Raw genomic sequence first — 16,307 nt, 5'->3', positions numbered from 1 at the left:
TGTTCTCCTAGTCAAGTATTTTATATTAAATTAGGGTTAGGATATGTCAAAAGCTATGAAACAATTTAAGAAGAGATTTTGTTTCCAAAATTGTATTGTAACAATTCACTTCCTACAGGACATAATGTAAAACTCATTAAATAAGACTTATACAAACTCAATCTGCATCCATATTGTAATTGTAGGATGGAAGCTCAAGACACTGTAGCTCTCAGAGGACTAGAGCAGCACTCGACACTGACATAATCAGGGTTTCTTCAGCCCTGAGCTAGAAACTCAGGACTTTTCTGCTTCATAGTTACAATGACTGTACACCATTGACTAGAAAGAGATAAAAGACATTTGCCCTTATCAGACTTGCAGATTTGATATTCAAGAAAACAGGAGGATTAATTCCTCTCTTCATAAAAATATCTAAATCAAAAACACAGCTGAAAAGCAGAACCGATCATTTTCTGACACTGTAGTTTGGAGGAGAAGGATCATTTCCTCTTGCAGGAAAACTCTGATAACTGAAAACTAGTAAGCTAATTGTGAAGATGTTTAGGAGAGCACTAAACATATTTCAAGCTTGTAAAAAGTCTTCTTAGATCTCAGAGACCAGGTTTTCTGTTTTTCTAGCATGTTTCACATAGAAAACAATTACATGTTGGAAAAAAAATGCAAAATTAAAATAATCGGAAAAGACAAGAAGCTTTAAATGAGTGATTTGAGGTCTGAGCATTAGTTTAAAATATTATTGTAGAACAGCTGGTTGTGCTTTAATTGAAAATTTTGCATTTTACACTGGTTCTGTCCACAAGTGACATGGAAATGGAGACTGAAGAATCCGAGGAAAAATATTTCTGGGGACATTATTATTTATAATTAAAATCTTTTTTAAAATAGTATTGAATATAGTTTAACAAGCAGGACTACAATTTTGTTTCTTTCCAAAGTTGAAATCTTTTTCTCTTCCTCTTGTTAATACTTTGAAATACTGTTTCTAAAAATATTCAATCCCCATCTGTTTCTGGTTATTTTTTTCATCTGTGGCATAAAGAGTCTGAATAATCATGTGTTGCAGCTGTGAAGGAGACCAAATGATGATGTTTCTTCACCACAGTACCGTTTGTATCTCATCCAATCAAACTGCTCTGGATAGCAGGCTAATCAAGCTGAATTAGCACCATTCGGTTGCATATGCAAACAAGGAGCTCTTTGGCTGTTTTAGAGGAAAATAAAAATAAATGTAACAAAATCACTGGTTCGGAAAATTTACATAGAAGCAAGCATACTTTTCTCTGAAAGTGCCCAACTGACAGACAGACAGAGGTGCTGGAAAAATGTAGATTGGGTCATTATCTGTACAGATGACCTACGATTAGCACAAATTTACTGGAATATTTTGCAGCCCACTGCTGTTAGAGATCAACAACCTTCTTTCATAGCAAGCATTCAAACTACAGCGAGATTTTCAATTTACATATGATCTTTGCAGCTTACTTTAAAGAAATCTAGCAGTTTTATTAGCTGCTGACTAATTAATTCTGGTGGAACAATATTATTCAGAAAGTTACTACTGAGCTAAATCCAAAATTCAGAACCTCCTACAATATTTTAGACTCCCTCCAACCATGTACCAGAGTTGTACAAGGTAAAAAATTTGCAATGTTTGTACTGAGGGATAATCTGCTTATGACAATAAACAGAGATACCATATCTTTTTTAGCTCTGTCCAGCCCAAGAGAGTTTTAGACATTTCTAGTTCTCAGCTGCTACTCAGCTACAGCAGGGAGAACTGCAGTTAAAGGTGCTATCATTTATTTTCCACCTGACAGTTCACATTTATCACATCCCACAGATTTCCTGAAAAATACATATATTCATATCCTAACACATTTACTGTTTTATTGTCTCCTCCTTTATTACCTTTTATCTTCATAGCCTCACTTCCAGACTCATATACTGCTAGAGACGTATAATCTGTGTTTGTCTTCATTTTCTATTTCAACAGGGTTTGTACTCTGTGCTTGCCAATTTTTTTCCTCTATAAACCTGCTGCTTCAGTTCAGTTTTACTACTTGCATTTCTTTTTCTTGCTCCCATCTTTCTACGATTTTCTTCCCTCGTTCAAATCTCACAACAAAAGCCAATTCACAATCAAGCTGAATTCATACTACAGTGCCAACCTCATAACAAATTTATATATCACATTACAACTCAATTCAGTTTAGTACTCTGTTCCCCTAATTCACTCTCATTGCATATTATAAATTAGCAGCAGAGACTTTACCACAGATAACAATACAATTAATCAGCATTTTTCTTTGACAAAGCCCAGAGCAGCATCTTCTCCATGGGAATCCCACTCTTAGGTACTCAAACTAGATGGCTTACTGGTATTAAGACTGGGATATCACATACACTGCAGCAATCTGGGCACAAATTTCCAAGAATTTGCATTTATTTCTTAATTGTGTGTTGACTTGCTATCTTACCATCTTTCCTTTTTCTAAGCAATACTCAGATTCACATAATTTCACATATCCATATACCTAAACCACTAAAAATGTAAAGCTTTTAATAACCAAAGATACCCTAATGAACCCACCAGTTTCATCCTACAATCAAGTAGACAAAGAGCTTTGCTCTTTGAGGTGATTTTAACATAGCTACAACTTCACTAAGTTTCACCTTTCCCCTCCAGCAAATGTTGCAATACAGTTGTTCAGTTCAGCCTGGGTATTAGGGAGGTCTGTATACAACTAAAGTCATCAGAGTCCTATTCCAAGAGCTGGGGAATGCGAACTTCTTCCAAAGAAGATGAAAACAGCAGTAGGCTGCAGATATCGTTTTTCACATTCTCCTTCCTAACTCATCCGTGTCTGCTTTAGCCCCATTTATTTCCCTCACAACATCTCACATCACCGCATGCAAGCACAGAGAAACTCAGGCTGGAAGGGACCTCTGGAGCCGACCTCATCCATGCCCCTACTCAGTTCAAGAGGTTTCTCCAGACAACTTGCTTTTCATTCTGTTTCTTTCCATTCTCTCAGCTCCTACAGCCACATCCCCCTTCTTTATGCCTTCTGCCCTACTCGGTGTTACTTTTTACTATTGGGGACCCAAAGCAGTACGTGAGAATGAGCAGAGCAGTCTATGGACAGAAGGAGAATGAGGATGTGGTAGAGCAGATAAGGTGTAGCAGGAGGTGGTGGAGGAGAAGGAAGGGTGGGAGGAGGTGCTGGGGAGACCAAGGTTATGCAAAGGATTGGGGAAGCGGCTTTGTGGTAGGAAGGAATGCAGTTTCTGTGCTTTAAGGGCTCCCTCCGAGCTTTTGTTTTAACTCCCCAGCAGCAGAGCAGCAGCGTTCTTCCTATGAGAAGCCCTTTGACCACTGGTGCCTTAGTGCAGAATGCTCTGATGCCTCTGTTTTATGCAAAGCAAAGAAAGTTTGGGTGCTGAGCTGGCCATTTGCTTATACAAATTAGTTTGGGTTTTTAAAGGTTTAACTAACTAATTTTCTGGGTTTTGAGTGTTTGCTTTAGAAATATAATTCTAGAATTCTTCTTCAGATGTGCCCTCTCCCACTTTTTCCTACCCACCAACACTGTACCCTGTTCCTTTCTCAGCCAGTCCCAGTTACTCTTCTTTCAGGTTTTCTCCTTCTCCAGCCCCAGTCACCAGATGCCTCCACATTTATTGGAGCCCAGTGGCTTTATTCTTAATGTCCAGCTAGTCTGGCCTCTTCCTCTGACTAACTTTTCTCACATGCGCCAGGGTCATCTTCTCATTATGCGAATGGTTCTCAGTTCCAATATATTTGTTCAGCCATTTATAGCTTTGCCATCCCACATCCTCTTACAGTTTCAGTCTGATCACCTACGGACTCCCAGTTCTCTTCCCTCCCCGTTTGTACACCAGCTCCCCATTCAATATTCCTGTCCTTTCAGGATCTACTTCAAATCCCTCCCACAACCTCCAGCCTCAATTTTCTTCTCCCCACCCATCCCCTTCATCACATGTTTTTATTTCCTTGTCCCACTCTATTTGGTCTTTCCCCTTCTCTCTCTGAAGGTCCAATCCTTTGCCCCCCATGTTTAGATCAGGCAGCTTTCCCCTCTGTTTTGCATGGGCTGTAGAAAGATGTTATCTGGAACAAAAGAAGTACCTTCTGGTTGCTCTTAGTTCAAATATGTGGATTCAGCCCAAGACCCATAACACACCAGAGACAAATGCACAGAAAAATCTTCTGAACCCTACCTGGACCACAACTAATACAGTCAAAACTCTTTCAGAGGATAAAATCTAAGTCGTTCTCACTGAGCACGTGTAAACTGCATATCTTTTCTATAATCTGAAAGTGGAGCAACTCCAGTTAATTGGCATGCAACCAGTCAGAAGTGCATCTCTGCAATGAAAGCCACTTAGCTGTCAAACCTCCAGAAGGATCCAAAACACGGGACATAAAGGGCAGGGATACAAAATGGTTGTGCAGAGGCAAGCTCAGATGAGCAGGGTCAGCGCTACCCACATCTAGCAAGCCCCAGTAGACTCAAATTCTATCAGGGAGGTGAAGTGCCCTCGCCCAGCACGCCTCAAAGATCTGCGTGTCAAAGGCACAAAGGAAACACCCTGACTGGTTTCATGGGTCGCAGCACTTCAGTGAGTGGATTCTGCTGGAGCTGTGCTCTGCACGCAGCCAGCTCAGCTGCGCCTGCAAATCCACAACCCCTGGAGCTGCAAGTTAATTATACCTACTTTGTCCTCAGAAACTGCTGAGGTTTTATTTTCACAAAACAAAACTAAGATGGAGAGACAAATAAACAGAGACGGGGCAAGAAATCAAATGAAATGACAGAAGCTAAATGCAGAAAAAGACCCCAGAAGACAGGCAGTATATGTATTTTCTGCCTCAAGAGCTAGATTTGGGCAAAGTTGTAACAATCTAAAAAATAGTCTTTTAATGGGAAGTTGGTTAGTCTGAATAGCAGGAGGTGCTGCTAAATCTGTCTACAAATAACAAATCCTTGAGTGTTTTATATAAGCCGTGCTGCCACTATCCAAAATCAGGAAGATGCATCACATGGTCTGTCAGTGCAGGCCATCTCTTACTGTCCTTTTTAAACTTGACTTTGAAATACATGAGTACAGCCACTGTCGGCAGCAGAGAACACCAATTTCAGACTTGCAAGCTAATTCCCCTGACAAGCAAGGACACCCTTTTCCCCCTCATTCACTTCTAATAGCAAAGCCCAAAAGACATCTATTATGCGTTGCTTCACTATGCCTCTACATCAGTTTCATTTGAATATAGGATGAAACTTCACGCACTTTCTAAAAAGTCGTCTAGTGTTGTGGTGTGCTGATAAGCAGCTATCATAATCCGCTACACAAATGCATCTATTTTGGGCCAGTGTCGCAACCGCTACCAAATATTTCATTTGCATAGCAGTTTTGTTATTAACAGCAGCTATATAAATAAATAAATATAATGTAGAAAATGCTAGAAAAAATAAAGAATTATCGCTACAATGCTGCCACCTGGTAACCAGAAGTGTAATAGCAGGGAAGACATTTCTTTTGCCCTGCCTTGGACAACCTGACACTATTTTGAATAATATATTTAAAATCACAAAAATTGCAGATTTTTAACTGTGGAGGAGGATCATTTCCCTGTATCAGCTGAAATAATTCCCATGGCTCTGTTTCACTGTGGGGAAGAAGTAAGTCATACACTCCCAACATTAAACTCGATGTTGAACCCTGGAAAGTATCTATGGAGAATGACCAGCTAAGGGACTGACTCACTGCAGTACTCATTATACATTCCAGTTTTAAGGACAGAAATATTCAGGATTAAGTCCATGTTTAAAAGTGTCTATGCCTTTCAGTACCATGCTGAATTAAAACTATGCCACTAAATGTTTACAAAAAGAAACATACCTACAGTAAGAAAGATACGGAATAGATAACATGAAATCCTGATCACAGAGATCAAAATAAATTAATATGTAAGGTATTTTCAGAGGTAGAAAATCCATTAATGAAAAGGAAAATGTTGCAATCACACTAAATATGGAATATTTATTTAAACAGAGAAAAAAATATATTATGTTTGGGAAACATGAAAAGCATCAGGAAACAGTTCCCAGGCACTTATGAGAATCCATAGTACCTCACGTCTAAAAAATTTCTAACTGGCTGTGGTAAGTAAGAGGTGTGACAAGAAAACAGTATGAGCCTATTTACACGATCCTACCAAGCAGCACTGGGATGAACTCCTGCATGTTCCGCTCCCAGCATTAGCAAACACAGTCCATTGCCTAGCATTCCTTTGTAATGCGCAGTGGGAATGCTACATCAGCTGGTTATATATTTGGTAGTGACCTAATATCCAATCATATTTTATTTTTCAGATCAGATTTTTTTTTTTTCCAATTCCCTAGGAAACAACAGCTCATAGACAGCTTCTGGGATACTATCCACAAATAACATACCCTTACAATTTTTCGAGAATTATCTACCCTTAGAGATAAATTTCCAGAGAAACACACAAACGCAATTCTTCTGCCAGCCATACGATGGCAGGATTAACTCCCCATCTCCCTGGAGGAAGCAGGACCTTTCCATCACTGTCACAGTGGTGGATGTGAACACTTCCACACACACCGTCGTCAGACACACGCCTGAGAATTTTACAGACGAATATATAATGAAAAGAAAGCAGCAAATAAATAGCAATGTTTCCATACCTGGTGTCAGGTTTAAAAGCGTTTTAATATAGAATTACACAGCTGTATTTTTTGTTCTAAGAAAAGTGGAGTTGCTCTGATGAAAGTGTAGAAAACATTTGATACTCAGACATTGAAGGACAATTTCTATTCTCCCAGAACAATAGGATATTCTAATTAGAAGCTGAAAAATCCAAATTCAAAATGGAATTTCTATTTTTACAATGTTTACTTCAACAGTGAAATCACCATTATTGGAAAACGTTGAGTCCAAGGACTTAATAATGTCATTTCAGAAAGAAATGAGTATTTAGGTGACACAACACTATTAAGAGTTCCAAGAACTTAAAAGAAATATTGAAGATGTATTTAAGCCAATATCTGTTAGCATTCAGGAAGACATCTGTGTTAGATATGAATTATCCCACATTTAACTCCTCCAAGGCTCTCAGGTCTTGCTTTGAAGCACCTCTTACAGGACACTCGCAGAGAACAAATACAGCCCTAGAGGATATGATAAATACTACAGGACTGCATTTTAAAGAGGTTCTAAATCAGTACACATTTCCTTTAAACCTATGCAAATTGGTTTATTTCCACTTACACTATTTTAGTTCATGTTAATAAAGGCCTATGATGCTAGCCGTAAAAAATGATGATGACTTGAACAGACTTCTGAATCCAGATCTAAGAAAACACTTCAGCATGCTGTGGTTTGTACCCTATCAACTACTTCAGAACATACTGTAGAGACTTTCAATAAAAATAACTCTTTGCTAATAGGTGAGGGAGAAAGGATGAAGTAGTGAAACTAACTTCTCGAAGCAAAGTGATTCCTGGGGAAGTGAAGCAGATTCTGATGGTGATTACAAGAGTTTCATGTTTTAAGTATTGCAGAAGTGACTTCTAGTCAGCTGATTTCCCCTGTAAACATTATTTCAGGGACACATGCCAGAGAGGCAAATAGGTTGAGAAGAAATGTGCATAATGTGGATAATCTGCTTTTTTTTTTTTTTTTTCTCCATCTGTCAATCTATGTTAGTTCTGCCTCCTGTAGCCTCCCTTGTCTAAGGCTGCAAGGAGATAACCCTCTTTCCAGAAGGGATTTTGATGTTGTTCCAATGTCTGCTGGGATCTGGAGAGAATAACAGATTAATGGCAGTTCTTTAATAGAGAGAAATATTTAAGTAAAGAATAATGATCTTCACTAGTCGAGTGGCTGATTTTTCATACTGTGGGACTTCAAAAGACTTCAAGCCAAAGCTGACAGTCTAGACCTCCTGATTCCCAGTGAAATGCCACGGGATAGTATATCAAAATCGTATCATGCTAATTTCTGCTCCATTAGAAACAGAGGCAATGGGAGATGTATATAGGTCACATCATGATCAAAACCATGAGAGGAATAGCAGCATTCTTGCTTATTTTTATTTGTCAGCCTACCCAGAGAGTCAGATGTGAGGGACAGATAGGAAATAGAGTGAATGATGTGCTGCATGCACATCTGTCTTTTCTGAAATCCCTACCAAAAGCTGAGATCCTTTAGACTGAGATTTTTACAAGTTAGTACAAGTGGAAAACTAAAAACCAAGTATTTTTTAAATTCTCTTTTTTTTTTTTTTCAATACTAGTGGCTGCTAAAATATGCTAAATATTTGGCCTACAGACTTTCTCTGACAAAGCTTGAAATTAAAAATGAGACAGGCAAAAGTTACAGAAAATGGATGCACCACCAAGTTGATAATGCAATGACTGGAGAATGAAATGGCAATGTGAGAGCTATTTCCTGGTGAGATTTCCCCCAGATCTGTTTTCCTGTTGTTTTGCTTTTGCCAGCAAAATTAAAACTTTTAGAGGTATCTAAAAGAACCCTGGAACCATATTTAAAATGGTGCTTTAAAAAAAAAAAAGAAAAAAAAAAAGGTTGCTAGTTTTCAAGTAATGTATGCTGCAGATCAAGTGGGTGGATGGGGAGGCAGGACTGAAACTATTTAAGTAGTGTCACGCTTTATAGTTGTGACTGCAAAGGTCAGTAAAGTGTCTGAAAAAGAAAGTTATTTCAAGAAGCTTTGCATTTAATTCTACAAGCATATTTCAGCAGAGGAGAAAACTGAAAAAGAAAAAAAGCTCTGTGAGGGTCTGTCTGTTTCTGACAGGATTATAACAATAGCAAAGTAGCAAGAATGCAAGCAGATACATACTTGTAGTAAACCCGGAACAAACATACAGGATATGTAATTATCAGATCCAGTTCACAGAATGTGCTATAAGCATGGCAGTGTAGGAATCCTTAATGCAATACATATGTGAGGCTGGAAAATGTACTGTATGCATATGCAACATCCAATTGTGCTCCGGTTTGTACCAACAGCTCAGCAGTAGCCACTATTGGATGGTTTGAGCTCTCCGGCTCCTGGAACTTGGCTATATTTATCCTGGCTGATGTAGCCTGTCAAGTGCGTCCTGCTGTTGATAAGGTGCCGTAGTTGACAACAGAGGGGGCTCAAGGGGGAGGAGCAGGATGGGGGCTTCCACCAAGAGTTTCTTTAGGGGGTCTCAAAAGCCCTGGAGACTCATTCCTGTTTAGCTCGGACCCTGCTTCCTAGATACAGCTGGGAGCTTCATCAGAAACAAAGTGAAGATGCCAGAGCCTGTAAAGAAAACAGGTAAGGATCATAACTGCCAAACAAAGGCTGAGAATGGCTTGACAGATAAAAATGTGAGTAGCTTTCATATGCCAGAAAAAAAATAGATGCCTCAGGGAAAAAAAAGGAGAGGAAAAAGAGATGGTATTTTATAAATGTGATCTTGCAGAGAAATCAGTGACAGGAATATCTCAAGAGACTTTGGATGAGGAAAGAATAGAGGTTTAATTCTTAGATTCCTTTCTTATCTCATTTCTTCTCACAGTCACATTCAGGGCTGTGAAAAAAAAAGCTTGGAATCTCTCTCTTGGGCAGTTGGGCAGTGTAAAGTCTCCCAAGTTGTTTTGGTGGTGGTTTTTTTTTTGTTTGTTTGTTTGTTTGTTTTTTGTTTGGTTGGTTGTTTTTTGATCCTAATACTTTTCAGGAAGTGTAAGTGGCAAACTTTGATGTTATTTGCTGGTAGTAAAATCTCTGTGAGAATGAAAGTAAACGGCACATGGTTCAGAGCTTACTCTTTCTAGTTCTCTCATCCAGTGACAGTAGAGCTCTAGGAAAAAAAAAGGAGACACCATACTATAAAGAATACATGCATATTTCCTTTCATTCACCCTCCTCCATCCTCTCCTGTAGAGCCACAAGATCCTATAATAACACGCAGTTCTCAGAGTTAGTCAATAACAACTGCTGATACTTATTAAAGTAGGCCTTTGTACTTTAAACAGGCATCAGTCGCCGGTTAGCCTGGTCAATGGGAAAATCTGCTGTGCTCAACACTACCAAAGAGCCTACAGCTGTTGAGGAGAACTTTCATTTTGGCCAAAATATTTGGAATCAGACACTGCAAGAGACAGAAAACAAATCCAACCTGTATCTCACATTAAGAACTGCAAAGCGCTTAAGGATGATTAGCTTCAAGAACCTTCTTTATACAGTAACTCTGAAGTGACAGGGTTGGCACCAATACCTCGATTTTATCACTTGATGTTCTTCAAGCTGCAATTCTGAAATCTGATGGAAGTAGAATCTTATATAAAAATAAGTATAAACCAGACCTTGTAATTGTAGAGGAAACCCTGAAAATGTAAGTTGTAAAGGTTCAGCAATCACCAAAAAAGATGTTCATAATCGTATTCTATTTTTAAAGTCACTTGATTTTTGAGATTCATTGAAATGTCTAATGCTTGTGATTGGCAATGCTAGCAAAAATAAGTATGACAGAGTAGGGAAAATTTGCCAGTGTGATCTCCTAGGCATTGTGACTTGATTTGTTATGGTTTAACTTCCTTTAAATTAACATTTTCAACTGGGCGTAAGAGGCAACTTCTCTGACTGTGAAGACATCCAGCTCTGCTAGCTAATGGTGAAGATAAATTCTGTTCCAGTTTATTTCTCCAGAGGAAAGAAATCTAACAGGTGTCTAACAACACTAGTCCTACGCAATTCCTATGAACAAACCAGCCCAAACACTGTGATTATCGCAGCAGGGGGAGGAAAAGCTCTTATTACCCACTCCAACTGAGACAGAACCAGTCACATGCCCCATAACTTGGGAGGGATCTTCTCTTTCTCCTAAGAGCCATTAATCCCTCTGGTTTTCTATTTCACTTTGTTTATACAATTCAAGTCACTTCACGACAGGATAATATTCAGCATAATCCCAGGAGGGCTGAATAAGCACCTTATAGTTCATACCTGGACAAGTCATGATTTCTGCCTTTCACATGCCATATAGTTAGAATACTGAAGAATGCTGAGAGATCTTCAGTTGTTATTACTGAAATTAGGGCACCTGGTGTACAGGTAAGCAACAATGCTTCATGCCAAAGAACGATCAGAGATATTCTGCTGTTGTAACAAACCTTTCAACATGCATAAATAATTAAATAAACTAAAACTGTGAAACAGACTTCCCAACAGTCATTCTCTTACTTTAAATTGTCCAGCTGAAACCCTTCAGGATGAGGCTCTGTCCCATTACTCTACACAACACCAAAAGTACTGGCATGGCTTTCCGGAAAGTTGATACATTCCTGAAGACCAACAGCGTTTAGAAAATCTGCAGCAATTCATTTTTAGAGAAAACTATCAAACATTGAAAAACATTATCTTTTGCAGACTTCCACAGCAGAAGCATTATATTCTTTTCTTTGTGTCTTACACATTTCACAGTTGACCTCTGCTCAAAGATTGGCTTTTAAAAAAGCTTTAATCTATTTTTGTTGTTTTTGTGAAAACTCAAGAAGGTTAAAAACACCAACCATTTCCTTAACATTATTTTGTGACATTAAAAGGAAACAGCTGACCTTTTAACACCAAATTTAGTAGATAAATGGGACTTAATGGGAAATGTATGCATTACTAAATCTGGAAAAGGAGAAGTCTGCCATTACTCACCTTCTCTGAAAATCAGTACATTTTTTTTCATGTATTTTATACATTGAGGAGTCTGGATTTTGCAGTTCAGATTTGGTATTTTTATCAAGGGTTTATAAATAGTTTGGCTATAAGTACAGAGAAATTTTTGGCATTTCATAATAATAAGCAATTTTGCATATTGAAGGATAGCCTCTAGAATTTTAGCTGGAATATAAGCGCCTCGTTTTACATTTGTAAGCACCTAGCACAGTAAAGTACTGCTCAGTGTTAAAATGCTGGTCCATGATAATGAACTTCTGTGCACTACAGGAATATAAAAATCCATAATAACAAATTTATAGATATATTTTCCTTTTTTCTTTTTTTTTTTTTTGGGGGGGGGGGGTAATTGAAGATTCAAAGTAAGCTGAATATTATCCCCATTTTACAGCAAGTATGATGGGTGCATAGAGAGAGAGGTGACTGGTTAGTGAAACTATTCCTTGCCTGTTGCTCATGTTACAGGAATTTAAAATCTCAGCTGCTGAAGTAGGCAAGGAATGATAAGATTGAGTAGCTCAACAGCTTTTGGATCAAGGAATGATTAAGCTTGTAATTGCAAGAAGCCACTTAGGTCCTGAATGAGGAATGCACAGAATCTTTATATAGTTCCTCACTAAGGAATTTACAAGCTCCATTACTGAAGTCTGTTTATCCATAGTTTGGCTTTTCACTCAATGGAAGAGCAAATGGTAGAAGAAGAGAACTTAATGCCAAGTATAAGTACTAAAACAAAGACAAATTTTCAATGTGAAGCCTTAACAAATTAAGGAACTACAAAAGCTAATGCTACTTTTTAAATTTTTAGTTCAATATGGCGCCCATCTACATATTTGAATACCAAATACACAGAACGTGAAGTAAGCTGACTTGGCTCTGTGGGAGAAAACTGCTGACTATTTTTTCTAAGTTATACTCATCACAAGTTTCTGGTGGAGCTTGTAGGATGCGTGTTCAAGCAGTTTGATTAGATTCTCCTAAAACACTTATACCTTTTACAGTTTTTACTTCAGAAAAGTAGAAACAACATTTGAAATGCTTATTCTAACACACATTGTCCTTAAGTGCTTATCTCTCTCTCCTTTAAGGACTTATCACAAATAATGCGTGATGAAGAGCTAAAGTCAGAGCCACTGCTCTGAAAAGCAAGATGAAATTTAAAAACAAAAACCACAACGGGATGGCTCTCCTCTATCACTCTATCTAGTTAAAACCACCATTGTGGAATCAACACCTCTTTGATTTCAGGTACTTCACATATACTTTGAATTCAGTGATTTTAGGGGAACTTTTCCGTATAATGCTTATGATTCTTAACAAGCCAAATCACTTACAGGATGTGGCTAGGAAGTGAAATGATTCCAGTTAATTAAACATTATTTTAATACATATCTTCTTTTTTTTTTTTTCTGATAATCACCAAATAAGCATTTCTCCTCTAACATTTAACACTAGCTTTTATTCTTATTCGAGATACAACAGTACTTAGTTGCTATTTATTAGCTATTCGATGCTGTACAAAGAAACAGTAAAATAGTCCCTGCCTCTAAAGAGTTACAAAAGAAAAGTCCAGTAAATGGACAGACAACTCAACAAGAGAGCAAAGAAAGCAATGGTTAGTCCAATAGGTAAGAGCTTAGACATTTTGTTGTGTTTTTGTTTTTGTTTTGTTTGTTTGTTTTGTTTTGTTTTTTGCATAGGATAATATGAAAAAGCTTTGTAGCAGAACACTAAACTAGGTTGGTGTAGGCATTAGAAGATTAATTCAAAGTAGGTCAGAAAGTAAGGGGAAAGCATAAAGGCGCTCAGATGAAGATTTAACAAATGGCAGCTGTTGGAAAGCAGAATACTAATTTCATAATTTTACTTAGGAGAAAAGCATAGGTAGTTGGTTTTGGGACTTAAATGATATAATTCTAGTTTAATTTGACCAAAAGCATATATATTTTGTATTTCTTCAACCTGATGATTGAAAGACTTATTAATAAATTATTATCAAAATGCAATCTGATTGTGGAGCTCCAAATAGAGAGGTTTTTATTGCTATTTAATGAAGTTGTAACTCATGTAACATATATAACTGTCTAGCTGATGTTTCCTGAGACATCTTCAGTTGTTACAAGACTCTTAGAGGAGTGCTATCAGATCCAAGTTTAAGTAGGGACAAAATTAGGCACAGAAAGTTTTCTGCAAGCCTACTTCAGACCACATGGAGCCTGCTTACCATTTTGTCACAGGTAGAAATTTGCTCTTTTACATTACTCAGAAGTTATGTGAGGTTCTTATGGGTGCTGGAAGTGGTAGGAAAGTCTAGGACATGAGAAGTGGGTGCTGAAAAATGGGTTAGGATAAAGTGGCTCTAGACTCATTTCCTTTTATTAGCTCCACATCCCTCTTCTCACCCCATGTTAACTCCCCAAAGCAATTCCAGCTCCTTTCCCCCAACAAACGCACACAGCACACTTATCATTCAGCTTCCCTTCAACAACAATTCCTGTCATCACCAGCACTGATAATTCATATATATGTGCCTCTTCCCCTTCCCCCGAATTGTACACGTTGTTAGCATTACTGACTGCTCTCTCTTCCTTTTTGCTGGGTGGGTTAGACTTTAATGGCAAGCAGAGAGTTAAAAAAATGGGAGGCAGAGGACATGGGCTACTTCGTCATCAGGTGCTCCAGCCCAGTGGCTCCTCTGCTCACATTTGACTGGAATCTGGATAAACATGTGAAAGTGCCTGAGATCTGTCAGTGCCTGACAGGCACAAGAGGTGTAGCCATTCCACAACATCACATGAGAGGTGTCACAGTTGCTGGGTTTTCCACAGCCTGATGGTGGTGGTAGCGTCAAAGAGCATTTTGAGTAAGGGAGGGATACATGAAACTCAGAGGGACATAGCTGGGTAGAAGCCAAATCAAGCGTTGAAGTGAGAGAGATCTCTAAGTGGGGAATGTGTTTCTGACAAAAGCAGGCAAAATCAAGGCTCTCAGAATGGACAATAAGTTTTGAATGGTGATATTTTGGGACATTCCTGTTGAGGAAATAGTTGGATTAGATTGGCATAACGATATGAAAAAAAATAAATCTGGTGAACTTGGATACATTTGTTACCTAAAGTAGGAGCCACAATGAAGGAGAAGAGACTGTGAGCAGCTGACCTCTAACTTCTCTTTCTTTTGTTAAGCTGCCCACTTTTCCCCCACAAGGGAAAATGACAGGATTCTCATCGAATGCTTGTTCAGCAATCACTCTTCTGCAACAAAGAAATTTCTTATAAAAACTCCAGCTGTACATCCCCACTTCTCCTTTGCATGCAAATATGAACAGTGGAAGATAAAAGGGAATATAAATGGATATACAAAGAGACATCACTTTGAACACTGTCATCCATTGACTCTGAAACTCTGGTGCAAGAAAATGACTCTCAGAATCTCCTTGCCTGTGAAAAAGTGGGTTCTCAGGAATGGTTCTTGCAGGTCTTTTATTCTCATGGAAATTTTGGCCTGTTCCAATCACACGTTTTAATGGAAATATTCACAAACATTTTAAGTAGAAATTGAAATAAATGACTCTTTTGGCAGGAAAGGGAGAGAGGAAAAAAGAAAAGACAGGGAGACTTACTTGTAAACTTCTACATATGTATTTAGTTTTTCCACAAGTCAGAAATATGATGTGGTGGTGGAGATTTCTCACTGTGAATGTAGTTCTGTCCAACAATCTGTTTTTGTTGAGTCATCTAAAGTAAATGTAAGAAACCTTACCACTTAACAGGGTGTACAGCAGATCACAGCGTTATTTCTGAATACACGTCTTGAAACACTGACATTCAGAGGACGGAACCTTTGCAGGTGACATTACTGTTAAGTAATTAGTGTATTTATAGACTATTTTGTGCTTAAATAGAAGAGTGATGATGGTAGTACTCAGAGAAAAAGCATGCTCACTTTCCACCACATCTCTACAGTCACAGGGAGAGGAGCCAGCTGGTAGGTATTTCAGGAGTGGATTCAAGAAGCGACGTGGCCCCACACTCCATGGTAGCCTGGCCAACTCTAATTATCTTTTGAATTCTTTACATTAAAGTTGCTGTCTACAGTAACTCTCATGCAACTAGTCACAATGATACACTACATCAAGGATACCCTGGTGTGTTACATACTGAAGTGCAATACTGTACCAAAAGATGTGCAGCTGATAACAAGCATTTGACTACTACACTAAAGTACAGAGCATTATATTCTATAAAAATACCATATTCTGTGTAAGAACAATTACATCACTTACAGCCCTAAGGTTAGAAAAAAAAAAAAAAAAAAGAAAGAAACCATAAAAACATCCAAGCACATTCCAGTGCCAGAGGAAATTTCATACACATGTAGAAGACGACAAAAGGAGCTCATTGAAGGCTACTTAGTGCAAAACAAATTTGTTTTCTCACCAAATTATAAAATGTGAGGGGAAAAAAAAAATAAAATAGGAATTTATATAAAAAAGAGAGGCAAAATGCAATACATCCTAAATTACAGAATT

General features: G+C 38.1%; 2 protein-coding genes across 4 annotated transcripts in view; one reads left to right on the top strand and one right to left on the bottom strand.

Moving 5' to 3' along the window:
• The window catches only part of SLC39A13 (solute carrier family 39 member 13), a 142,201-nt gene that overhangs the window by 71,719 nt on the left and 54,175 nt on the right, over positions 1-16,307 (bottom strand). The window lies entirely within an intron of this gene.
• Positions 9,226-16,307, top strand: part of MYBPC3 (myosin binding protein C3) — a 59,231-nt gene continuing 52,149 nt past the window's right edge. The window contains exon 1 of the mRNA XM_084522117.1: positions 9,226-9,382. Within this exon, the coding sequence (XP_084378243.1) occupies positions 9,358-9,382 (25 nt within the window). The 5' untranslated portion in view covers positions 9,226-9,357. The remainder of the gene's footprint in view (positions 9,383-16,307) is intronic.

The sequence above is a fragment of the Aythya ferina genome (genome assembly GCF_964211825.1).
Source record: "Aythya ferina genome assembly, chromosome: 5".
Taxonomy (NCBI): Eukaryota; Metazoa; Chordata; class Aves; order Anseriformes; family Anatidae; genus Aythya; species Aythya ferina.
Note: the sequence above shows the minus strand (reverse complement) of the source record. Positions and strands in the feature narration are given on the sequence as shown.